The sequence below is a fragment of the Copadichromis virginalis genome, linkage group LG19 (assembly GCF_057382275.1).
Source record: "Copadichromis virginalis isolate Kocher_CV1m ecotype Utaka linkage group LG19, C_Virginalis_male_GT1.1, whole genome shotgun sequence".
Taxonomy (NCBI): Eukaryota; Metazoa; Chordata; class Actinopteri; order Cichliformes; family Cichlidae; genus Copadichromis; species Copadichromis virginalis.
The window spans coordinates 21,818,966-21,846,721 of record NC_140636.1 but is presented as its reverse complement, the minus strand read 5'-3'; the positions used below and the strand labels follow the sequence as shown (position 1 = coordinate 21,846,721).

Below are 27,756 nucleotides of genomic sequence, written 5' to 3'. Positions count from 1 at the left end.
TTTGGGCAGCATACACAAAAAATACAGGACTATTTAATCCCCTAAACCACCCATGACTACAACATTTGGAATGCAGCTAGTGATGGAAAGGATATTTGGTGTATCCAACTGTTTTTCCTTATTTGTGAAAATAGGGTTTACAAATGTAGCATAATTTGAACTGTGTATTACTACCTGCGCAGAGGAAATGCCCTTCAAAACAAAGGGCAGTACAAAGTTACATTCAAAAACTTAGAATATCTGCACCAAAATGCCCCCCCCCCTCCCTCTTTCAGTTATATGATGCATGGCCACAGCCAACCATGAACTAAGAGCTACCTCATACCTCCACCACTGGAAAAGACATCAATGCATTACCAGTCCAATAAATGGAGGGGGAAAAAAACAAAAAAAACAAAAAACAAACAAACCTCAAGATTTCATTCAGTGTTTATTTTTAACGAAATATACAGTTTTGTTCAGAACTCATATACAAAATTTACACAAAAACATGAATAACTTAATCATAACAAAAAGAAACTTACAGACGAGTATAATGGAGTTTTATTACACCATGGAGCAACATTAGGAAGGAAACAATGAACAATGGCCCTAAATCTACCTAACTTGTTCTTAAGTAATCATTTTTTGCTAGAAATTCAGTCCACACACACACACACCAATGCTGCACTAACACATCTCAGAAAATGTGAAAAGAAAGAAAAATAAAAAGTGGCTCTGATGAAACACGAGAGGAAGCAGAACTTATTTCCTCATCTTCTTTCACCCAGTGTGAAAGAACTTTTCAGTGAGTCACATTCAACAGATGTTACAGTGATGTTCATCTACTGCTTCACAGTGGATTTAAAGCCATTTCAGGTGATGGCGGTCACCTGCAAGGCAGTTTTCATGTTTACATGAGGAAAACAAAACAAAACAAAACGTTTTAATGTGTATTTTATGAGTTTTTAATGAACTTTACTAAATTTAGTTGGCTTTAGATTTAAAGTAGCCCTTTGTGGCACTGGATCTCTGCCATTTTACCATTCGGAGTAATACTGTTTCAAGTTTGTGTGCCAGTTCACGTGCAAAAAAGGCAGAAATAATTAAGGCTGAGACGCATCAGACATCAACAACTGACAGGCCTGTGCAGGCACGGCTGAAACATGCGTCAAAGAGGATCGATCTGCTCCGAGTTAACCTTGGCTCCCTTTCACAAGTGGCACTTCAATCATTGACGGCAGTGCGAGCCCCCCGAAGGCAAACATGAGTAGCAAGGCCGCGTCCCAAGCCCGAGCCATGTTTGAGGCTACTGACGGGCCTTCAGCCAATATTTACATGGCAAATAAAAATCGTGTAAGAGTGGTAAGGAGGAATGTTTTTACTGTTAAAGGCTTGTTCCAGTCAGGCAGCGCCATCCCAAGTCAAAATACCAACTTTAGGAAGCAAATGCCTAAGGAGGCATCGAACAGATGTGCACAAAACCACAACACCGCCCCACAACTTCACAAGTTTGGAGTCTGTTCACAAAGACGTTTGTTCTAGGACGCATGTGTAGCAGAGTACAGTCATATCTGTTTCTTACAGTCAAAATAAATTGAAATCTCAGACACAGCAATAAGATTTGGCCCTTCATTTTTTTTAAGACATGCTTGGCTCAGATTATATAAAGAACAATGTGCACTGGGATGAACTTTGGTCTATCCTCACTTGGTGGAATTGTGCAACGGGAAACAAACCCACGTAGCCACTGAATAAAAGCTACCCTTTCCTTCATTTGAATAAATATATTAAAAACCAAAACAAAACACCAATATGGTGATTATAAATACATGAAAATACAGGAAATCAGAAGAAATCCCATGTGAAAGTAGAAAAAAACAAAACAAAGAAATACTTGCTTCTTTGGACATGACAAAATGTTGCTTATAGTTTTTCCAAACTGTATAAAACAAAGAAACAGATCAGTCGTTAAATACTCCTGGGGTTATGTGTCACGTACTTTGCAGTTCAGATTCAGCAAGACAAAGAACACATGCTCAAGAGTTTGATTTGAAATTTGATCTTGACTTCTCATGATCAGACCCCTTCAAAGTGCAATGCAACTTTCCTCTCAAACACTTCACATTACAATGCTTCGCGTGTGTTGCCTTCACGTGTCAGGAGTCTGTGTTTTCCTCCTTTGCATATTCCTCTACCAGTTTCTCGTACGAGTGGCTGTGTTCTGAACCGTCATTCGTGAAGACAGATCCTTCGGACTCGGAGCTTTGCTCCTCCTTGGAGTTCGTCTCAATGTTTTCGTCGCACGTGGTGATGGAGAGTTTTGCTTTAGAATCGTCATCGTCGTCCTCGAGCTCCTCAGAGTTATTGCTGAGGAAGTTCTCCTCGTCGATAAAGGTGATGTTGGCATTTTGGAACATTAGAGAATGGTACTCCTTGGAGTCCCACGCCCTGTGACCGACTGATACACATTCTCTCTCTCCTCCATTCTCCAGATTCACATCCTTGTCAAGCTGGTTCTCAAACATTTGATCATGGTTTAGTTCTAGGTCACCCTCCACCTGATCTTCCTTTAGCAGTAAACCATTGTCTGAGCCCAGGAGGTAGTTCTTAGACTTAGAAAATGCAACAGTGACGCAGTCACTAAAGCTATAGCGCCTCTTTTGACGTGGCGAGCGGTCCAGGCTGAGGATGGTATGGCCGTTAAACATAGGAGCATCGGTGCAACTCTTCAAGCGACCGATCTCTTTAGAGTTACAGACCGTTTTGCTGCCATCTTTTTTGCTGCCAATCTGTTTAATCAGGTCATTGTAGCCTTCCTTCTTCTTGGACAAGAAGCTGAAAATGTTGACATCATTCAGAGTGGGAGGCGAAGTAGGGGAAACTTTGTTAGACTCTTTGTAGTGGCGGAGCTCTTCGAGAGATAGCTTGCGCAGCTTGCGGCGTTTCTTCAGGGCTTTGTGGGCTTCAATCACCATCCGAACTTTCCAGTTAAAGAACAAAGAAAGCCAGGCCAAGCCTAGATAAATCCAAACCTCCACAAAGTAACGATACAGAGGTGGATATTGTTTGTTTGGATCCACACCTGCATGGACAAAGAACAGTGTGAGTGATTTGCATTGAAGTTCAAGGTCATCAAGAGGCACCTTTTACTATACTAACTTAACTGTCTAAATTTTAGAAGCCAGCTTACCTGCCACCATGTCTCCAAATCCAATTGTGGTCAAGGTAACAAATGAGAAGTACAAGCCATCAATGTAACTCCAACCCTCCTGAGACATGAAGACTAAAGGCGGGAGGACTAAATGGATCAGGACACCCCAAAGAAGAAAGATAGCCGTGCAGGTAAACTGAGATTTCCTCTGGAGGGAAGAAAAAAAAAAGTTACTTCAGCTGAACAACAGATTAAAGTACTTTTCAAAGAAATTAAAGAAGGGAGTGAGGGGGAAAAAAAAAAAAAAAAAAAAAAAAAAAAGGAGTATCAGCATACCAGTGATAGGCCTTTTTTGGTTAAAAATAGGCCCAGGTGCTTGGCTCTACCGCCAAAAAACTTCCCCAGTTCACTGATCCAGGTAAGACACAAAGGCACACCAAACAGGCCATAGAAGATGCAAAACACACGTCCTGCTGATGTTTTCGGAGAAATGTTCCCATAGCCTTAAGAGGGAGAGAGAGAGAGAGAGAGAGGGGGGTAAAAAACAAACAAACAAAAAAAAACCCCAAAACAACCTCCATTGTATTATACAAATAAGTGGCTCATGATCAAATCTGCAAAACTATGCGGACTGACTACCGTCAGAGTTACAACATCTGATACTCCTGTTGGCTAATTTGTAAATAATTTGTTTTTCTGATTTATCTTTGAATTTACTTTTATTATCATTCCTAACAGCATGCTTACATTTGGACAACCTATTGGTTCCTGACTACTCCCTGAAATGTCCTGCGTTGTATAATCAGAAAACAAGAGGCCATTTAATGCAACATGCAAAGATAATTTAAGAGGATTTGAGAGTCCTACATTAGAGGTAAGCAAGTTATAAAAGACTCCAAGACGCCACTTGAGCATCTCTTACAATTTGAAGATAAGCACACTGTTGAAACGTTTAAAAATGCATGATGTAATGTTACTTTCAAGCAATAAACAATTTTACTGTTCACATCTGAATGGATTGTAAGTTGCTCTGTTGCCTCCAAGAGCTTTTGGACTAAATTCTGTGTAATGGAATCCAAAGGATGTGAAGCTTTTAGGTTTGTTCCCAAGTGTCTCTTCCACTTACAGCTTCAACAGTGAGCAACACTTCACTAATCACAAATGCGAACAAACATTCAGCTCCCGGGACAACACGAAGTCCTTAAAAGGACAACACTAAAAACATAGATTTTGCTAAAATGTTAGCTAGCATCTGCCCTACCAACTCAGCTGCCCATTTTCCAGTCACCAAAAGCTTGCTGGCTCACGATATCACCAGCAAAAGAAAAAGCATATCCGAGTGGAAACACTAGTTGACTAGTTTGCCAAATTACTTCAATATTTAACTCTACAGTACTGATTTTAGAAATCACGTAATGGCACAAAACAAAGAAAAGCAACTAAAACTGGCTTTCTACAGCAAACTGTTACCCATCAATCTGTTACTTGGCTACATAATCACAAAACCATCTGAGATCAGTAGCTTCACAATGTCCAAGTAAACTCTGCCGTCAATATGCTGATACTCGGCTCAGTCTCTAAGTGGTTGCATGACATACACTACAAACAGGACAGACTGTATATCTCATCGCTTTGACTGATACAAACGAGCACGATCTGGTGTCATTAATAACTGTCCTCTAAGTTTACACGGTGCTCCTTTAAGATTAAATTTGAGTGTAAATATAAAGACATTTAAAATATAAAAACCACCAAGAGCCCAGCTCTAAAGTGATCCTGCATCCGTTTTATAAATCCAGCTGTCAAACATCCAGAAGAACTTACCGATGGTGGTAATAACTGTAGCGGCAAAGATAACGGCATTTGGCCAGTTCCAGTTATTGAAAGTCTTATTGCCTGTTATTGTGACCCCTTGGCCTGCAGCATCTGACACCACCTGGGGACAATAAACATAGACTGTGCATGAGAAAAGGCTGGACTTTGTCTTAGAGAGAATTAAAGATAGAACAACAGATGGGTGCTATCAACTAGCATTTAGAAAACAGTCCACCGAGCTCAGTACAAGAACGCAGGAAGTGCATCCTGTGCAACCTGCGTTTCTTCTAGCACATCCTTCCTGTGATATGCTGACAGTATCTAGAGTACTACTGATGAGCTGAAACGTCACTCTGGCACCCTTGAGACTCATCTTTAACCTGAGGGCTTCTAAGTCTAAGCCTTTGCTTACTTTGGTAGAGAAACAGGAAGGCAAGCACTGCAAACCTAAACACCCATTTCATAATCGCATGATTATGCAGCATTAAAAAGATCAGGTAGTTTGAAAGCAGTTCTTTTGTTGGACTGTTTTTCCTTTTCCCAAGACCCAAAAACCCGGTTTAACCAAGTTATGTGTGGAATATGTCAGCCAACTCTTTCAATGACATTTTGAAATCCAGATGATGAGGCAAAAGGCGCTTAATCAATCATCCCCAACCATACGTGTCCATCCGCAACCACAACAAAAACTGAATTTTTCCTCCTGGGAATTAGCAACACCCAACCATGTGTGCCGGGACAATGCACTACCCCACGCTTTCTCTCCCCGAGGGCTGAAAAGGGGGGAAATGTGCAGGCGTTGGCAAAATTCACATAAGCCCTCAAGTCCTGAAAGATGCTTGGTTCTCTAATAATAACAGGCCTGTTACAGTTCTCCTCTGTAATTACCAGAACAAGGGGAGGCCAGTCTTTTGTCTTCTGAAACAACACAGTTGGACTGTTGGGCTTTAGGATGACAGCGGTGATGACCAAGTTTGTTTTCAATCCATGACTAGAAATTAAAGAGGAAAAACCTCAGTCGTTTGCTGTTCGCTTACGCACTTTTGCCAATCCTCCCAGCAACCCAGCACATCTAATGACTGCTTACATTTATATGCATGAGGTAAACTACTTATTGGCCATGTTGAGGCTTAAATTTTGCTTGCATAAAACTGATTACAGGAACTGCAACTGCATGTACCAGATGATCAGAGCAAGCATCTAACTTAGAGAATAATCTACCTGCATAAAAGAAAGAAAATGTAGTATTGTATCTAGGGATGGGTACCGGTGTCATGATGGCACCGGTTCTGACATAAACGGTAGTAACCAGACCGAAAAGCAGCGCACATTTCGGTGCTTTATTTCGGTGCTTTTTTTTCCTGAGCTGTGATACACTTCTAGCCAATCATTTTACGTTTCCCAGGATAGTAGGCGGGTCCAGGTACGTACGTTCAGTTAGAGCAGAGCTACAGATTAAAAATGTCCAAGGCGAAGCGGTCAAAAGTCTGGTTGTACTTCACAGCAAAAGATGCAAACTCAGCAGCAACAAGTGCTTTAAGCTGATACTGTGATACTGTCAAAGGAGGTAACACCTCGAAACTGATGAAACACCTGGCGACGCATAGCGGTTTTTTTTTTAAAAGCCGAGAAATGCGCCGTATTTGATAGCTTGCTGCGAGACCTCACACTGTGCACGTTGGGTGGGTTGCCAGTTATCGGACCCGGAGCAACATCCCCCAAAAACCCGAAGAATAGAGTCCTGGCCCCTAGCCCTGCCAGTGTAGCAGAAATGATGAGGATGATGATGCAGCAGCAGCCGTTCTTCTCTGCGTGAGTAGCTAAATGTTGTTCGTGTGTAATTTACGTTGAGTAGGCTAACCACGTTATTAAATTAATGCATGTAAGGTGAACTAGCAAACATCATCATAGCTACATGCGGCTGTCCTCTTGTTTGATGGCAGATACTCCCTTCACCCTGGACAAAAAGGCTAAAATGACCAAAGAAAAAGTGGGAAACAGCTAAACATGAGAGGTTTTTGGACAAAGTTTGTGTTTTTTTTCCCCATTGTTTAAGCACTGCTTCCAGCCAAGAGTGATACCATATATGCCCCATAGCTGCAGAAAAGGCTAACATTGTTATCTTTTTACAAAAACAAAACAAAACAGCTGAACATGAGAGGTTTTTGGACAAAGTTTGTGTTCTCCATTCTTTAAGCACCGGTTCGAGCACCGTTTAAGCACCGGCACAGTTTCAAAAGTACCGATTTGGCACCGGTATCGGATAAAACCTAAACGATACCCATCCCTAATTGTATCAGACTCCTCTTGGTTAGAGGTAGGAAAAAGAGTTTAGGATCTAAGAGGATTTTTAGAATATGTGTCACAGATAAACAGGCTAATTGGCTGGATATAAACAATGTTTGGTCAAGTCTACGGTCAGCCTTTTTTTGGGCACGTATAAAAATATGCTAATTCCATCATCCTTTTTATTTTGCTGACCTTGAGTGGAGAGCTGTACACCTACACTCGCGTGCGACTACAGTGCGATCCATTTTTCTTTCACTTTTGTCCACTTTTTCCCCCACAATCAAAAGGATCCCTAAAAGTTTGAGGATTTTGAATTCTTGCATGCATTGCACATCCATGCTTGTGCAACATATCCCCAATCGCTGCACTGTCGGCAAAAAAAACTAGAAAGTTTTAACACATGTTAAAAAGCTATTACGCAAGCTGCCAGGGTGGAGAGATCTATGTACAGATCTCCTCTCTCGATGAACAAAACAGGTGGCACCGAAACCAGCAAGCTGAGGAACCTGAATAAGATGAAGGATGCTTTGCAGCCTCTAAATGAACAGATGGGAAAAACACATGGTATTAGCTAGCTTACCAGGCATGTGAATCATGTTAGAAAGTGTAACAGAGACTCCCACATAGGTGCTTTGTTCCACAGTACTACTCACTAATCTTTTCAAAGGCTGTGTCATAGAGTGTATTAAAAAAAATGCACCTATTCAGCTGATCAACAAAGGTCTCTTTAACCTTATAAATTCTAGACACAGATATAACGTGTCATCTTCTAGATGATGACGACGACTCTCCAAGAATCTAATATGCGCAACAAACACAGCTCTAATCTGAGCAATGCACTTTTTAGACCTGAAAAACCTGTCTGGTTTTTGTTCTTTGTCAGACTTTGATAGCTTGGGCTGCTTTAATGCAGAGTGATGGCATTTCTAATAACACAGCTAACTTTCTGGAAATCATGGTGGATATTTAATCTCAAGATGAAGCAATAAATAATAAGCGATTCGTTCATTACTCTGAAACTGATGTGAACTCTTCACCTCATTCTCGCATTATACAGAAGATCTGAGGATGTTCATAGTCTGTCTGGCAGATATACATGGCTCAAGTTTAGCACATATAAAGCTACTGATTCACCTGAATGGAATGAGCACAGCAAAGGCTGACGCATGGAAGCAAGTACCACATACCTCCGGTGTATGTCAGTCAAATAGAAAATGTGATGACATCTAAAATTAAAGCAGACTGAAAATGCAAGTCTTCAAATTTCTTGTGTTTCCACAACTAAACTTTCTCTCGAACAAGCTCTGCAGAGCTAAAAGTCCGTGAAAGGTTAAAAGGTCAGCCAGAGGCCACCTCAGGTCACTAATGAGCATGAGGAATGAGCAAAAAGCACAAAAGTGTGTTTGTGTCAAAACGGGACCAAACAAGCTCAGGAGGAAGCTGTTAAACTGGCTTCATCACATGTCTGCCACTGTCCAAATAGTAGCTAAACCACACAGATTAAACTCCCACGGGGCAGCTTATTTTGCAAATAAAGTGATCACAGAATGTAAAGTTTATTTATAAAACGTTTATCTCTAAATGCACAAATTTAAAAAAAAAAAAAAAAAAAGAAAAAAAAAGGGTAAAATAAAAAGAAATTTGGCAAATCTTGTTAAGCAAACTACATTTTCCCCAATTTGCACACAGAGCACATGACAAATTAAATGAGGGAAAATGAATAAAATGCTGCTTTCAATAAAATGAACCACACAAAGACTTCATTTCATTACTGGACTATAACATTAATGACAGCAAGATGCTTGTAACTTTAAGCAGGTTTAACATGCTTTAACGCCTCTCTATCATGATAAAGTTTTATGTGAGGAATTCTGAATGGCACACTTTTAGTTAGGTCGGAATCAAAGACTGCTTATTAATTAGAGAAAGAACAAACAAATTTAACTACTGTGGAGTTGGGCAATATCTTCAAATCTTCCAAATGGAGATCTGTGTGCGACCGCTCTCCCCACTGCCTCATTCACAAAATGAGAGAGAGAGGAAAATAAATAAAAAAAAAATCAAAAAAAAAAAAAAATCCACCCCTTGCCAGAACCGTTTTCACATAACAAACAAACAAACAAAAACCCATGGCCCAGAATCAGCCCATGGACCATCCTAATCCAGCCCCCTGAACACCCAAAAGAAGGAGTGAAACACCTCAATAAAAGAAAAGAAAAAGAAATGCAGCTTTATGTTAATGCATCTTGAGCTGATGGATGTAATAAGTCTGTATTCAACTCCATTTCAACTGAAAGTAGCCCAGTTATATGCAAACAAGCGCTTTCTGTAATGAGCAACCACACCTTGACTTTAATGACAGAACTATTGAAAGCATTAGAGTGCATCGTTTTACGTCACAATATACAAATAACTAACATTACCATTTGTGTCTCTCACGTAAAGTTCCCGGACCAATTATCTGTTTCACCAAAATTAGAGAAGAGCATAATTCTGTGTCTCACGTTTTCAGTGTGCCATTTTTTTTGTTTGTAATTCAGAGCTACAATCTTGTCCACTGAAAAGACAGAGATGAAATCTTTAAATATTTCAAATTACACCACTGTGTCACAAAAAAAAAAAAAAAGTAAAAACAAACAACCCAGCCCAACACTAACACTCATCACACACACATCGCATGACAGAACACAGTTCACTCCTCTACTAAAAGCTCCTTTCATTTCTGTATAACTAACTGAAGGTTTACCACTCTGCTGCAGGACACAGATAACAAAAATAACAGTTAAGAAAAAAAAAAAAAAAAAAAAAACCCTCCACAATGACAAACTGTTATCAGGACAGCGGCAGCTCAACATGCCACTCCAGCTCTTCTGTGTTTTTCCACTTTCAGTACAACAGAAGCAAACAGCAGTGTACAAAAGCCCTTTCTGAGCTGCAATTAATGAAGAAACTGAAGCTCTTCTGTCTCATTATGTATTTATTCCTGAGGAAGAGGCAGATAAGCTGCAAACAATGCATCTGAGTAACAGTACTGACATCTGACTGCATGTACGGTACTGCAACCAAAGATCCAAGCATGAGGAAAAACAACAACAACATCTTCAAACTTTTTTAGGATAAATGAAGTAACAGTAAAGGAAAAAAAGGACTATCCATCTTTTTCATGGATTTAATGAATGTATAAAAAGGGGAATAAAATTGTAAGCCAGTAAAAGTGAAAAGATTTTTATATCCAAGATGGTGAAATCAAGATTTGTGAGTGGTTGCTTTGAATTAGGTTGTTACCATCACATGAAGCAGGCTTGCTTTACTGACACCACAGTGCGTTCTTTATTATCCAATTTATTGAGTTTATTAGTATTTAAGTAAATTAAACCAGGCTCACTGAAGGTTCAGAGGAAACAGGCCTTATCTGGAGAGAGGCTGCACTGACCTAAATGCTGAATCAGCATGTACAGACACTGTATAGTATGTGCCGTTATCTGGATAAACGCTACAGATTATTTAATCCTTGCTTCAGCAGGGTTTCCCCATGCTATTACTGCACAACACAACCCTCAAACCTTAATGTACAAATTTCTGTTGAACTACTCTGCTTGCCCACATTTTCTTTCAGATATCCTGGTGAAACGGCAGGTTTTCATATTAAACATGGCCAAAGTTTAAAAAAAAAAAAAAAAAAAAAAAAAAAAAAAAAAAAAAAAAAAAAAAATTTGGTCCCACTGGCACCTCTGTCCATGTACACAAACAAACAGATCCCATTTCCACGAGATGTTATGATGCTGTGCTTCATTAGAGAATGAATACTGTATTTGTTAGAGCACTAGATAATCACATGTTTTGATTTTGTTTTTGAATGAGTCAATGACTCCATATTTTTGGCCCTAATGTTAGTCAGCGCAAACAACTACCAACTTTATGTCACACTTGAAAATGTACAAATATTTAAGACTCAAGGCTCCTTTAGATCAGTGTCTACAACTAATCATGTGCTCACCCATGATGGAGAACAATCCTGGCTTTAATTGGGACTCAGCTCAGTTTAACCTCCTGGAGACTAATGTATGAGTTTTGAAGAGCACCTAAAGGGAGTCACCGACACCCTACAGAAACTTACAGGGCCGCACCCTGTGATTTCTTCACTTTCCAAAATGAGGAACCAAGTCTTGGTTATCACAAGTCAGTGACCGGTGGACAACATTTCCAGGCACATGACAAAATAAGCTGTCCCCAAAAACAGAGAGCCACTTCTCTTTTCTGCTTCTTTTGAATTTCTTGCCAAACGCGTGAAAGCAGGACTGGGCGATATATCGAGTTTTTAAATATATCTTTATATTTTTATTTGAGATATAACAATATAGTTTAAATCGATAGTCTATGTTACGTCATAATTATACTTGTGGAGACGCAAGTTTGCTTCTCTTTCGTCTACTTTTGTCTCTCCCACACACGGGGGCTGCAAGGCCTAAAATCCTTTCATTTTCTCAAAAATCGACAGCGAGCCTTATGTATGAATTCTGGTTGTGCTTACTGACCTCGAACCGATTTTATGTGGTGCTCAGCAATCTGTCAAAAAATGTTTTAGTACGACTTTGGTAAGCTGCGAAGTCGCACCACTTGATGGATTGTCGGAGCATTACGGCTATCGTAGTCAGGAGCCTCGCGGAGTGATACGTACTGTGCTTCAACGTAATATTACTGTATTGTGTGCATATACGGACCACAAATGGCACCTGTAAGAGACATGGTTGCAAAGAGGATTTCAAACTCAAGGCTGTCAGTCACACAGTAAAACTTGGGAACAGAGCAGCTGCGAAATCGGTCTTTGTTATTATGCTCAGCGTCTTTTAGTTTAGATTTAACTGCACAGTTCTGAGTTTTTTGTTATGCACAAAAACATTATTTTATTTATGGAGCATTATTATTTAATAAATGCTGATAATTTATTTCTGAGTAATTTTTTTCATGTACATCTACACTGTATGTTAATAAAAGTGCCTGTGTGAGATCTGGGACACAGCTTTGACTAAGAACTCTTTTTGTTCTTACTTTATGGCTTTAAAAAATAAATATCAAGACAACGTATATCGTCCTACGTAAAAGCGCTAAAAACGTCTTGTTCAGACTCAAATTTCTTTCTTTAAAAGTTAAAAAAAAAAAAAAGACACCCCCCCCCCAAACTAAAAATACCAATTTTCTTAGCAAGAAAAAGAGAAAAACAAAACAAAAACAAAAACAAAAACTTTCCATCAGAGACTCAAAAATACTTAAATCTTAAAATATATGTTAGTGAATTTGCTAGTGTGGATGGCTGTGTGCCTGCCAGTTTCTTTTAAAACTCGGACTCATCCATGGAGAGACTGCACTTTAAAGCACCAACTACACATGCATTCTTCAAGTGGACTTCAAAGAGTGACCACTGGTCTGGTTATCTGCAGTTTTCCATGTTTACAACAGAGCATAATCCCACCTTAGACTGAAGGTTAACCTGGCAACGCAGCAGATAATCAGAGGATACAAGCACTACAATTTGTATGTTTGTCTGGAGCCAGTCATTTGAAACAAACAAAAATCCTGTAATTCACTTGCATTTTCAGGAAGTGGACACCTTTTTCCAAGATCATTTAAAGTCATTTTACTGCAGAATTCTAACCACACAGAGTTTGAGTGGAGTGTTTTTTTTTCCCCTTCTTTTTTTTGGGGGGGGGGGATTGTGGGGAGTCAGATTTATAGCGTCAGTTTATTTTACTCATGCCAATGGGAGTAACAACTGAGCTGTACCTCTTACCAAACTATTTAGGGGCTTCTGAGTAATGAAAGACTTCTAAAAACATGACTTAACACCAAAGCCGTTCCAGTCTGGATGATTTCATCTCAAGATAAATTTTCTTCCAAGAGATGTCACATACCTTAAAAATGGCTGACTTCTTGATTTTTTTTTCAGAAGGCTAAAAAGAAAAGGCCTAAAATTGTTACCTGTTGTGCTACATAGTACAGTTTGAAGTAGAGATGGACCGATCCGATATTACGTATCGGTCCGATACTGACCTAAATTACTGGATCGGATATCGGAGAAAAATAAAAAATGTAATCCGATCCATTAAATATCACGAAAGTACCTCACAAAACTTGCAACACGCCGTAACTCACCTCAGAAAGTTAGCACGTCGGAGCAGTAGGCATCACGTGATAGAGCGGCTGTGGCATGCGGGACCTGTCGGTGGTCTGGATAGCATTTGGAGCTTCGCTAGCAACCTGGCATTTCATCTCCGACAAAGTTATCCCCGAGAGAAGTAAAGCAAGTGTGTAAGTCCATCTCTGAATGTTTGTAAAGCATTCCTGCGTTAAGCTTAACAAGCGACTGCCTCTTCTTGCTGCTACTTCAATCATGAAACTGCTTAATGATCAGCTGATCGGCTTTTCTGTCGCGAGTCCATCTCTCTGGTTTGTTTTTGGCCCACTTTGCACCAGAAAGAGGAAACCAGCGGCTGAACAACAGCAGCACGTTTAAGCTTGATCAGCTGTTGTTAGAATTTATTTATTATTACTTTCTACTCGAGGATCTTTTTCTACGTAGCTGACGGCTGGTAACTGTGCAGGGGCGGATCTAGCAAAGTTTAGCCAGGGGGGCCGATAGGGCATTAACAGGGAAAAGGGGGCACAAAGACATACTTTTCTTTCTTATTCTCATTTAAAATGTCTAGCTTTTAATAAATAATTATCCGAATCTTACACCGAAAGTTTTAATTTGATGTAAAATGAATAGAAGTCAATTACTGTATATAGTGACTATTAAGTCTAATATATATACCCTAGTAAGCTATAGTACTTTTTCCTTTGGGAAGGTACCATCTGTACAGTCTGCAATTTTGTTGAAGAAAGATGTTGAATCTATTTAATATTTCTTGAAAAATAATTGATTTCTGTGCATTTTTTTTTTTTTTCACACTGCATCAAATTAAGGTTGATTACGTTGATTAAGCATCATGAGGTGGAGCGTGAGGGGTGGTTCCCTATTTTTTATTTATTTATTTTTGTTGTTGCTGGGAGTTGGAACCCTATTAGTTAGGTTGCTTAATATTTACGCTAAGTACTCTTTAAAATACCAGAATAGGGAGGATGGTGTAGGTTTAAGTTTATTAGATTGATCAGTATTGCTGAACTATAAATATTTTTTTTTTTGCATATAGGTATAACAGAATAGCTTTAGTGTAGTTGTTGTTTTAAACTTGAGTATGAACTTATACAAAATGCAGCAAGATATTTTTAAAAAAAACAGTTTTATTGATTAAAACACACTATATCGGATTCATATCGGTATCGGCAGATATCCAAATTTATGATATCGGTATCGGTATCGGACATAAAAAAGTGGTATCGTGCCATCTCTAGTTTGAAGTGATCGAGAAGCCATCTCAGTGTATATGATAGGCAGGATAATGATGACGTAACTGGTTAAAATCTGCAGACTGTACATAAAAGATGGATATAGCCACTGAGATGTAACCGACTGGTTTGAGAAGGCAGGTTTTGAAACATCGAGCTGAGGGTGACAAGTAAGGTGTGAACCTGCCTGGCAAACTAAAAGATATTCATATGGTAGCAAACTGTCAATCTCAAGTTAGCACTGTCATAAATCACATCCTCTTGACGATAATGTGATCTAAAATTAATATCACATCGTATTGCATAAGACTTCAAACTTGCAAGCCTGTAGATTCATTTAGCTAATTTTCTCAGACTTTTGTACAATATGATTTTTGTTTACACCCGTACGTTACCCCCTGGGTGGCCATTAAGAAGAATGCTGATTGACCACATTACGGCACTGGATTCATTTTGCAGACCAAGAATATGCATCACACTTTTTTAAAACTTTAACACTTATTTAATATTGTGTACACAGGCCTCAGGGCTACACATGGAAATTGTACATCTTTTTTCTTACTAGATTAGTGTATAGTGGTGATGAAGAATACAACAAAATGTGCTTCTATTTGTGCCATAATTGCTTAAAGATAAAAACCAAACCCGAGCAAATAAAACACCACTTGCTGCAAATGCAGCTCAGAACACTTTTTACCTGCATGTGTAAATTTCAGCTCCTCCTCCTCTTGTTTATTCTGGGCTGTAACAGAAAGCACACTGCTTCCACTTCTCTTATAACAGCTACTGCTTTCAGGAAACTTCAGTCGTTTTTGTGGGAGAGATAATGTTCACCCCCCCCCCCCCCGCTGAACTTTTAGCAGCCTCTCAAGAGCCAACTTTGATGGGCCATAAAATCCAATCTGCAAACTGTGACCACTTCAAGGCTCCTGCAGTTAATAGTAAAACTCCTTGTTAATAAAACAGAACTTTTACAATAGTGTTACAGTCTCTCGTTAAGCTTGCTTACATTTGATTTAATCGTTAACGAGCTGGGCAGAGTTTCCACAGTGGAAATCTAATAGAATCTGCTTCTTAAAAAAAATCTTGTTATTAAAATGACTGTAATGCTTTTGCAGCAGGTGTTTCAGCAAACAGCAACAGAGAAAACATAATACCACAAGAGGAGAACAACTGTCTGCGCAGCTGGGGGAACATGTCAATGTGACCCCCCACCCACACACACCATGTTGCCTAAGACTTCAGAGAGAAAACAGAAGCAGGAGTCATTTCTGCTGCAGCTGAGCAGCTACTAACACCAAATAAACTTCTCACTCTCAGCTGATTTATAGCAGCAGCTGCTGCTGAAAGGGAAACTGCCAAAATCTCTCAGCCATATTATTCTCAACTACATTCATATGCAGATTTGGCCGCTTCAGGGGTTTTGGCTGTTTGAGACTCTTTCAACTGCCCACAAAGAAGCAGAAGGAGGAGAGGGGGGGGAGAATCCCCCCAATACTGGAAGGGGGGGGGGGTAGAAACAGGTTGAGACATGTTCCAAGTGCAAAATGTGAGAAACAGGACCCAGATACCATCTAAATTTGCACCTCTGGCAGATGGTGAGGCTTCTCTCCTTTCTCTGATGCGTCCCAGAAAACAATGAATGCCTGGCCCAAATATGGGAGTATTCTGTGGCCTTTATTGATGCTCCCAACTCTGAAATAATCTGAGAGATTATATCGGCCACTTGTTGGGTGTGTTGGCACTCAGGATGCGTCAGGCCCTTCCACCCCTTTCCTGCACTGAAACAGAGCTGAAAGTGCCACAAGTAGCCTGAATATGTCCCAAATATGACTGCTATGGATTGTGATAAAGCATGTAATGATGATAAAACATACTTTGAGCATTCATTTTCACACAGCACAAATTCATTCACAGTTTAGCTCATCTAAAGTGTCAAGATGACAAAAGGAGAAGCTTTGGTCTTCAAGATCCTTCTAGAAGAAGTGTGTTTCTGCAGGTGATCCTTTGGAAGGACTTCTAACGCTGGGAGCATTGCATGCCAAGAAAAGGTGTCAGTTGGTGGCTTCAGCTCACCATCAACCCCTGCCCAGCTGCCTTGCTGTTCTCATGAGGAGCACGAGTTCAGTCTTATAACCCATGCTGAGCCAGCATGGGTTATTCCCAGTTTTGGGGGGCCCAAATGCAATTAATGAAAAATCCATTTTAATCGATGAAGTTGGATCTTTGACTGATTCAAGGAAGCTAGAAAACTGCAAATACGGGCCAAACAGTTTGTTTCAGCACTCTTCTTCTCCAGTGTAGGACTTCCCTCCAAGTTCAGATTCAACAAATGGAAACCAAAAGGTCATAAAGCTCTGACAGTCAAAGTAAATGAACAAACAGCATTGCGTGGGGCAAACAAACAAAAAAATTACATGATTGTTGACATATTGTGGTCATTCCATGCTGACGGGGGAAACCACAGAGGTCAGTGGCCCCGGTTTTTTGGTAAAGAAACTGCCACCGTGACAAGAAAGTAAATGGAACAACAAGTACTGCAGATTTTAAGATCTGAGGTCACAGATTAGGACATCCACACCCACATAATCACTGCTTTAGATACACTGTCACGTTTACAAGTAATAAAATAATTATCCTAATCATTAGGCATGGACAACAGGACGCCAGCAAAGATAATAAGACGGTTTGATGATAATTATTACATGAGTTCTGGTCCTGTAAATTTTAAGATTGGGGGGATGTAAACAGTTAAAGCTAAGTTATCTCTCCTGCTAAGCTTTTTCCCTGCATCAATTTCTCGTGGAAATTTGTTGCTTTATGATTTATAAAGGACTAAAAATAGGCACCGTTTAGTAGTGAATTTATATATTAGTGAAACTGCGCGAGCCAGTCTGACAGCAGCTGGTTAATCAGGCCAGGAGGTTTGTGTCGTAAAAGCTTACAAACCAGCTGGGGCTCAATAAACACTCAAGTGTCCAGTGCCTTCCAGTAAAACTAAACAGGAAGTTATCTTCATGCAGCTGTGAAACACAGAATGAAACGTTTGAATGAAGATGTCCATACCTCCAATATTCTGTCCAAATCCCCCCCGGACAAGCACGGATATTTCTCCAATATTTTGTCCTTCTGGGCATTGTACTGCTTTACAGCCTGGTTCCAGTTGGGCTCCTCTAGCACCTGAAAAATGGCTGCCCCGATGGACAGGTAAAAAATGATGGCAGAGGTCAACAAGGGACCTTTATCTACCATACTTCTGCACAAAGGCTCGGAGAGCGCGCGGGACGGGGGAAAAAGACAGAGGGAGGGGGGGCAGATAAGAGCAGGAACCGAAACTATGCAGAGCTCATACTCTGCAAGTTTACCAAAAGTTTCCCAGAAAGACCAGCTGACAGCATCGGGCTCCGGACAGGGAAAGCTTTAAAAAAGCGCTTCAAAAAGCTCGTTGAGCGTGCGCGCGCGTGGAGCTGCAGGAGTAGTAATGTGTCCACGTGCGCAACCAGTGGTAAACTGAGCACTGAGAGCAGCAGACTGCAAATGAAGAACAACGGGACCGAGCACCGCCCACGAGTGAACCACTCTGAAATCCGCTTCCTTCTTTCCCTGTTTTCTTTTCCTACAGGTGCACTCCTGAACACCGTTTACACATCCAAACCTCTTTAAATCGCAGAAGCTTCAGTCAAAAAGAATGAAAATTTTTAAGAGATCACCAGAGCAGGGGCGTTTCCACGTTTTTTTTCGTCTTTTTTTGTAACAGGGTGGCCAAGAGCAAGGGAGGAAGGGGCCCCACAGGAAATTAGTGTGGAAAATTGGTGTAGAAAAAGTCTGGCTACGATTTTCAGGGTCGCCTGCAGGCCCAGGTCCTCACACAGATGGTTTTATTCAGTGTCAGGTTATTATGTATTTTATTTTATGTATTTAATGTCAATTTCATTGGCATTTCCTGTTTTCATTGTCCTACTTGTGGCAATGCCAATAGATACCTCATACATTGTATTGTGGTAAGCACCAAAACACCTAGAAGATTCAAACCCAGGGCCTTTCTGTTCCGGTTGCTTTGGACTCTGAATGTGGTACAATTCACAGTCGTGAAGTCAGCTTGTTCCGACAGTTATTATAGTAAACTAAGTAAAAGAAAATTTATTCAATTCAATTCAAAATTATGCTAAAAAATAACAATTAACCATTAATTAAAACCACACCGTGCACTTGCAAAACAAGCTAAATAAAATAGAAATAAACAGTTAATGTCTTAGTTTTAGAATTTCTGAATGGGATCAGATTCTTCAGGTTTTACTACATCCATCTACATATGACAGATGCACGCACTTTGCCTTCAAAATAAAAGTCCTCAATTGGTTTCAGCGTTAACATTGAAAAAGAGCCAGAATTCTAAATAATAATGTGTATAAGTAATAAGAAGAAGAAGTAAAAGAAAATAGCTCTTTAAACACAGTTAATGTGGCCTTTGTTATAACATTGTTTGGCTCACTATCTATGCCTACATTCCATCCAGTTAAAGATTACTTATTTAATCCATTTATACAGACAGTTTGGTAGGAATTTACATGGATAGAGTGATGTAATTGTCATGACAAGTTCAAGTTAAATAAGCTTTCTGTCACAATACCATAGACTTAAATATACATCCCAAACCTTTATAAAATACAGAAACTGATGAATGATCTCCCCCACAGGCTATCAATTTTGCAAAAGGGCAGTGTTTGAAATAGCTGATTTGTATTCCAGAACATGAATTTCCCATCCTTATTTTTATGCCATCTCCATGTGCACAAAATTTATTTTCCATTTTTTAAGCATTAAAAAAAGTCCGCATTTGGAGAGTGGTTGGGCTAGTGTTGGAGTGAGTTATTTAGCAACCGCAGACCCAACTTTTACACTTCATTTGAATTTTTTTAATCTGTCATTCATTAAAATATGTGACTCCGTTGCTTCATTTTTCAGCTCTGGAGATGCATGCTTGGCTCTAAAATCGAAGCCACAACCCCTAATGTGGGGTTTCTTCTTTCTAGTGTTGGTTATTCAATGTTATTTCTTTGCACCAGGGGCAAGAAAAGCATGAAATTTGTAGACGTCTTAAATGTGGTGTGCTATGGTTTAAAAGTGAGCTTCTCTCCTGCCTCGCTGTAAAACCAGAAGACTCTGGTTTTGGGAGGTTTTTTTTTTACTGCTGCTACAAAATTATCTTAAATCTGATGCACATTTTTACACCATGACTATGCCTATGTAGGCCTGTTTTGACACGTTTCAAATGTGCAGTCAGTTCTGGTTGAAATAAACTTTCTCAACTACTGAAAACAAAATGGGTCTGAATGCATCTTTGGCATACTGATGGTCTTTATTTGCAATTTTTCCAGGAGGTAACAGGACAGTCACCTCTAGGAAAAAGCGCCAGCACAGCGTAAAGACATAAAACGAGGACTCTGTCTTGCAACATGGAAAATTACTGTTTTGGAGTGAACCTAAATATTTTAAAGAAGGACGCTCTTGTGTATAATTATTTTAAGTGTGTGTTAATGTAAAATGTCAGTGACATTCTTTGACATGATGAAGGTGTTTTTTTCTGCTACTTATTACTATATTTTATTTCTTCGGTATAGAAATCAAACAGGTTAACACTTGCACTGCCAGCCTGCACAAAGCTGTGTAGCCAGCCAGATATTTCCCACACTTTCAAGTGTTATGCCATGAGAAAATGAGCTATGGATAGGTTTGCCAATCGTTTGGTGCAGCTCTGAGTACAACTGTTATGTTAGGAAACTTAATATGTCTCTAAAAATCTTTTTACTTTTTACTGCAGAAAGCAGAGCTCTAAAAACGTGTGTGTGAGTCAAGCAACCTAAAAATAAACTGAGTTTATACCTAACTTGTACTTGCTCGAGCATAAAACCAAACACACTCAAGGAAAAAAAAGCCTAAGGCTAGCAGTACATGACTGATCCTGATGCAATACCTGAAATTCATTCAAGCTGAACTCATATACTCAGTATAAGTTACAAACTTGTAGTGTTTTTACCACAAGCTCGGTAAGATCTGACCATCCCACAAACAGTGTTGATCTTGATTAAGAATTTCAGAGCTGCAGGTCATCCTAGTACGTTTTGAGCCTTCATTACTTAATCACAGTAAGAAACGAGTGCAGGAACTAACCACGTGAAATGTTCAGGGATCAAGGCGACATTTAGTTAGCCATCTCTTTTCAGTGACTTTGAAAAATGTCTTCAGAACTTGATTGATATGATGCAGTCACGTGAAAAACAAAGGACACCCCATGTTTCAAAAGCTTGTAGAACCACCTTTCATAGGAATAAACTGAAATAATCAATTTCTGTTTGGCTTTATAAGTCGCTCCCATCAGTTGGGGGGAATTTTGGCCTACTCTTCTTCTTGCATCAGTTTAATGTGGGCATTTGTTTTTTCACAGCTCTCTTAAGGTCACAACACTTCAGTTGGGTTCAGATCTGGACTATGGGCCATTTCAACACCTTAATTTATTTCTTTGTCAGCCATTCTGTTGTGGATTTGCTGTTGTGCTTGGTGTCATTGGCCCTCTATATACTTTGATATACAGCAGCGTTCGTGGTTGAATTGATCGACCGAACATGCTCAGGTCAAACAAGCCCAGATCATCACCCTTCCACCATTGTGCTTGCTGACAGTTGGTATAATTTGTTTGTGCTGATATGCTGTGTTTGGTTTTTACCAGACATCTCCACTTTGGTCTTGTTTGTCCAAAGGAGATTTTTCCAGCAGTGTTGTGGTTTGTTTAGATATAACTTAAGCTATGCTGCCATGTTTTTGTGAAGAAAAGAGGCTTGCTCTTGCAAACCTTCCAAACAACTCATACTTGTTCGGTCTGTTTCTAATTGTACTGTCATAAAGTTTAACATTAACATGCTAACTGAGACCTGCAGTCTGAGATGTATTCTTGGGCTGTTTGCAGTTTCTCTGAGTATTGCATGGCTCGACATTATGAATTTGCACATCCTCTTCTGTGGCATTGTGCTAAGATACACCTGAATACGCCAGACCAGAAATCTGCTGATTACTAATTAAGTATATCTGATTGGCAACACCTGGCTGCTGCTCTCTTAGTTCCCCATGCAAGCAGAAAGGGTTTACTTTTTTTTTCCACAACTTTGTGCAGATATATGAAAATGTTCTTTTTTTTACAGGGTTACATGTCATAAAAAATGTGAACACCAATTTTGTTTCTCAGCTTCACAGCTGCAAGCTGCATTTCTGAATGTTATAATGCATAAAATATTCTTTTTGGATCAGAAAACATACAAAACATCCAGGGTACCTTAACACCATTAAACTGATGCAGGCATACTACTGCAGCTCTGACATATTCCATGATATTGAACTTTAATTAGAAAAAGTCATAAAATTTTCATGTGACTATCTCCTGTGTTTCTGAAGTTATAAAGGCTCTATACTGTTAAAAAAATACTACAAACACCCATATTTCAGTGGCCTTAATATAATGAAGGTAAAAGCTACTTTACCACAACACCCCAGCTAATTCTAAGGATCTCTCGCAGGAGCTTTATTCATATTTTGTTAATTTTACACGAAATAGCCCAGCAGTGATTTTGAAAAGTCTAATTGGTGTAATTTTTTCATCTTTCAACCTTTAAAACAAACTTCAGACTCACATATAATGATAATAAACCCTCCTATCTCTGTCTGATCGCCTGAAACAGAACAGACATACAGATAAGGGTTCCTTTGTTTGATCTTTGCTCCTCTCAGTATCAACAAAGAAAACAGAGAGCATCACTTGAGCAAACATTTAAGAAGTTCATATCTGGACACTGACACATGTTACCTTTAGCCTTCCAGTGACTGAGTGCGGTCATTAAGTCATTTTTTTCAGCAGTTTCTTTTTCACCTTCACTTCTTTATTTGCATGTCTGCCACATATTGTCCTGATTAACAGTATCTTTCCAAACACCCTGAGGACATACAGTATACAGGCCACACCTGTCAAACAGGTTCAGGTACTCAGTGGCTCATCTTCAGAGACACTTATACTACATAACTGTTTGTGTCTCTAGTGGATTTTTTAAAAAAAAATTTTTTATTTTTGAAGTGGTAAAATCTAAAAACCCAAATAAATGAAATGTCTTTATACCTTTGAATGACATGATGGGAAACCTGCATGTTCTCTATAGAGAGGCAGAGGCAGCACGTTTTCTCATGTACAGTGGGATGCAAAAGTTTGGGCAACCTTGTTAATAGTCATTATTTTCCTGTATAAATCGTTGGTTGTTACAATAAAAAATGTCAGTTAAATATATCATATAGGAGACACACACAGTGATATTTGAGAAGTGAAATGAAGTTTATTGGATTTACAGAAAGCGTGCAATAATTGTTTAAACAAAACCAGGCAGGTGCATAAATTTGGGCACTGTTGTCATTTTATTGATTCCAAAAGCTTTACAACTAATTATTGGAACTCAAGTTGGCTTGGTAAGCTCAGCGACCCCTGACCTACATACACAGGTGAATCCAATAATGAGAAAGAGTATTTAGGGGGGTCAATTGTAAGTTTCCCTCCTCTTTTAATTTTCTCTGAAGAGTAGCAACACGGGGGTCTCAAAACAACTCTGAAATGACCTGAAGACAAAGATTGTTCACCATCATGGTTTAGAGGGATACAGAAAATGGACTCAAAGATTTAAGCCGTCTGTTTCCACAGTTAGGAACATATTGAGAAAATTGAAGACCACAGGCTCAGTTCAAGTTAAGGCTCGAAGTGGCAGACCAAGAAAAATCTCAGATAGACAGAAGCGACGAATGGTGAGAACAGTCAGAGTCAACCCACAGACCAGCACCAAAGACCTACAACATCATCTTGCAGCAGATGGAGTCACTGTGCATCAACCATTCGGCGCACTTTACACAAGGAGATGCTGTATGCGAGAGTGATGCAGAGGAAGCCTTTTCTCCGCCCACAGCACAAACAGAGCCGCTTGAGGTTTGCTAAAGCACATTTGGACAAGCCAGCTTCATTCTGGAATAAGGTGCTGTGGACTGATGAAACTAAAATTGAGTTATTTGGGCATAACAAGGGGCGTTATGCATGGAGGAAAAAGAACACAGCATTCCAAGAACAACACCTGCTACCTACAGTAAAATATGGTGGTGGTTCCATCATGCTGTGGGGCTGTGTGGCCAGTGCAGGGACTGGGAATCTTGTCAAAGTTGAGGGACACATGGATTCCACTCAGTATCAGCAGATTCTGGAGACCAATGTCCAGGAATCAGTGACAAAGCTGAAGCTGCGCTGGATCTTTCAACAAGACAACGACCAGAAACACTGCTCAAAATCCACTAAGGCATTCATGCAGAGGAACAAGTACAATGTTCTGGAACGGCCATCTCAGTCCCCAGACCTGAATGTTATTGAAAACCTGTGGTGTGAGTTAAAGAGAGCTGTCCATGCTCAGAAGCCATCAAACCTGAATGAACTAGAGATGTTTTGTAAAGAGGAATTGTCCAAAATACAGGAAGGGTTTAGAGGCTGTAATTTCTGCAAAAGGCGGATCTACTAAATATTGATTTCATTTCTTTTTTTGTGGTGCCCAAATTTATGCACCTGCCTGATTTTGTTTAAACAATTATTGCACACTTTCTGTAAATCCAATAAACTTCATTTCACTTCTCAAATATCACTGTGTGTGTCTCCTATATGATATATTTAACTGACATTTTTTATTGTGACAACCAAAACAGGAAAATAATGACTATTAACAAGGTTGCCCAAACTTTTGCATCCCACTGTATTTATGTTTACCCACTCCAGTTAATATTGCAACCTTATAATGGTAGTAATGTTTGTGTATTCCAGTGATCCCAGAAGCTATGCTGTCAAATTGCTATGCTGGCAATTTTCATTTGGGTAGGGTCTCCCATGGCAAATAAATCCTGGGTGAGGGACCAGACCTGTGATGACCAGAAGACCAAGAGACCAGTTCACCTCTCCTGAGACGGGGTTACTGGAGTCCTACCCTGGCATCAGGCCTGGAGTAGGGACTTATCATTTGATCGCTGGGACTTAGCCCATGGCCCCCAGCTAGGCTTAGCCAGAAGGAGCTACACAGTGTGGGTGCTCCAGCTACAGGAACTCTAGTGTCAGCAAATCATCACCTGGTGGTGAGTTGGATCAGGTAGCAGGGGTGCAGGTGATTCTGATTCTGATTCCCTGAGAAAAGCTGGGGACATTGAGTCTGAATGGACCATATTCCACACCTCCCATGCTAAGCCTGCTGCACAAAACTGCGGTTACAAAGTTACTGGTGCTTGTTCTGGTGCTAAACCCAGGAGTTGGAATTGATGCTCTCGTGACACAGCAGGAATAGAGTGCTGCTGCGGCTGCTGAGAATATAGTCTATATAGTAGTCAACATATATAATATAGTCTCACTGAGAGGAGTCTGTTGAGGTGGCTGGGAATCACCAGTAAACCTAAGCCTAGTAATTGCTTGTTTGGAAGCTGGAGTACCTGGAGACAACCCACACAGACACAGGGAGAACATGAAAACTCCATACAGAATGGATAGATGGAGGATTCAAACCCAGGATTTCCGTGCTGTGAGGCAACCGCGCTAAACAACGTGCTACTCTGACTCATTAACTCACCTGTTTAAATTGTTTTAAGGCTTAAATTTTAAATCTTTGATGGAAACAGGCATCGTAGCTGCTAGCTGTTTGCCAGTCACTGGCAGTTAATTGGAAAATTAAACTGGACCTGTGCACTGTAATTTTTTTTTTTTTACTGTTGGTCTCTTATTTTACATTCCTGTGCTTTTCACATGGTTGGATTTTCCAGTTTTCCAGTTACTGAGATAAGCTAGCTAGCTTTCCAAGCTAGAGCCCAGCTGTCACAGGATGAAAGACAAGTTAAACCCTGGACAGGTCGCACGAGGTCACAGGAGAACCTCATTTAACACGCTGAACTGTGTCATGTGATCTGTGCGCCTGACAGAGCATCTGCAGATTCAGCTTTTTTTTTTTTTTTTTTTTTTAAACGTAATGCTTTTGCACAACTTTCCTGCATACATGGTTGAAACAGTTTCAGTTCAATTCAGTGCAGTTTTATTTATATAGCACTAAATCGCAAAAACACTCAGCTCAAGGTGCTTCAAAGTAGGGAACCTACAACTGACTGCTGCAAAAAACAAACAAAAATTAGAAAAGAGGTTAATGTTGTTTGCACAAATAAAGAAGGTCCAGTCAGGCCGCATTTAATAATTATATAACAATCGTTTCTTTTATTTTTTAAAAATATACACACTTTTATGTTATTTATGTATATCTGGAATAAATTAAGTCTCATTGTGTGTTTCACTGCCTGACTAGTGTTTTCATCAGCAAGTGGCAAGTTTGAGTCTTCCTTGGGTGATTTAGCTTTTGCAAGTTTCTGTCATTGTCCCAGGTTGTTTGTTGTCTTTTTGATGAGTGCATTGAATTTTTTGTTCTGGCTTTGTAATGAATTAGATTGGACATACAAACAGAAATGAACTTCCTCTTTAGGGTGTCTTGACTCTCCCTTAGAAATGTGTTGAGGAGCTTAATCATTCAGGAGAGGCTCAGCGAAGAGCCACGACTCCTCCACACTGAAAGTAGACAGCTGAGAAAATTTAGGCAACTGACCAGGATATCTCCTGAATGTCTCCTAGATGAGGTGTTACAGGATAAGGCTCACAGGAAGATACTTACATCCTGAAAGAGAGATTGTGTTTTTTGGGCTACTGTGTGTCACGGTTCTGAGTCATTTTGACCCAGCATTTTGAGTTTCTTATGTTTTGGTTTATTTTTGAATGATGGATTGTTTTCTGTTTCTCTGGTGCTTTGTTGAGTATTATAATAAATCTATGTTTTAGTTATTCTGATATATTTCTGTATTATGATTAATGTTCTGGTTGTATTTTGTTATTATTGCAGGTTTAGTTCAGTGTCTAGTCTGTCTCACCCTGTCTAGTCCATGTCTTAGTTAAGTGTGTCTTGTTTCCTGTTTTACTTTGAAGGTTCCTGTTCATGTCTGATGTCAGTGTTTCTAGCTTTGTTCCCCCTGTCTCGTTAGGTCTCATTCCTTCCAGCTGTGTTCCCCTTCTGTCTGTAATTCCTTGATGACTTCCTCAGTGTATTTAGTGTTTCTTTGTATTAGTGTCACGTTGTACCCTCAGAATTGTGTGTGTGTGTGTGTTCTTGTTTCATGCCAGCAATAAAGCTGAGGTTTTCAGTTACAATTCTGTCTCAGAGTCCTGCATTTGGATCCTCATCTCTGCCTGCCCGCACAAAGAGCCCTGTCACTGTGACCCTTTTGGAAGAACTTTCCAAAGCAGTGATTTTGTAAAAAAACAAAACAAAGCATCAACAACATTTAATCATGATTAGAAACAAAAATATAATCTTATCAGTCTTATCACACAAATTGTGTTTTGGAATTTTGGCCATGTGAATGAAACACATCACATATCCATTTGTTAAGGAGTAAACACTGAGTATTTTCACATGCCGTGAGAAAAATAGGGAGAAACAAAGTCCTCTGATATTGACGTCAATACTTATCTCATAAATTAAATCTGATAAATCTTTTGTAAATGTTGCTCGATTGGTCCCTTTTGGCTGCAGTTGTATGAAAGCCAAACATGAACAGATGCTGAAGGCCATCTTGTTGGTTTGTGGTGAAAAGAGCTTTGGGATATGGGGGACTTCCAGATTTTCCGTCAACCCAGATAAGACAAGCAGAAGCGCCACATCAGATAAAACAACATCCACTGTGGGTGAATTAAAACAATGTTTCATTTGGAGGAGACAATCTTTGTAGAGATCTGTTTTGACATTTAAAAAATAAAAATGGTTTCTGTATTTACTGAGAAATGTTAGTTTTAAAGTGCACAATAACAGCTAAAGTACGCCATTCAGCTGTTATTTCTTTTCTCTGATCTCTCAAGCTATCGCACAAATAGTCTGTCAGATTTGCAAATAGAAAGTGAAAGAACCTTCTTTGTGGAAGCAAAAATGAAACTTTGAGTTCAAAGTTGGATTAGCTGGCACTGTGTGTACTTCTTCCTCATTGCAAAAATATCCTTTAGG

At 39.6% G+C, this 27,756-nt stretch overlaps 1 protein-coding gene across 1 annotated transcript; it reads right to left on the bottom strand.

Annotated features, from left to right (window-relative positions):
• Positions 1–413: 413 nt before the first annotated feature.
• LOC146686011 (potassium channel subfamily K member 5-like) lies at positions 414–18,123 on the bottom strand. The gene is made up of 5 exons (XM_085441714.1): positions 17,690–18,123; positions 4,958–5,069; positions 3,470–3,636; positions 3,173–3,341; positions 414–3,064 (listed from the first exon to the last, which is right to left on the bottom strand). Exons 1-5 carry the CDS (start codon positions 17,873–17,875, stop codon positions 2,139–2,141), a joined length of 1,560 nt encoding a protein of 519 aa, XP_085297840.1. The 5' UTR covers positions 17,876–18,123; the 3' UTR covers positions 414–2,138.
• Positions 18,124–27,756: the final 9,633 nt, after the last annotated feature.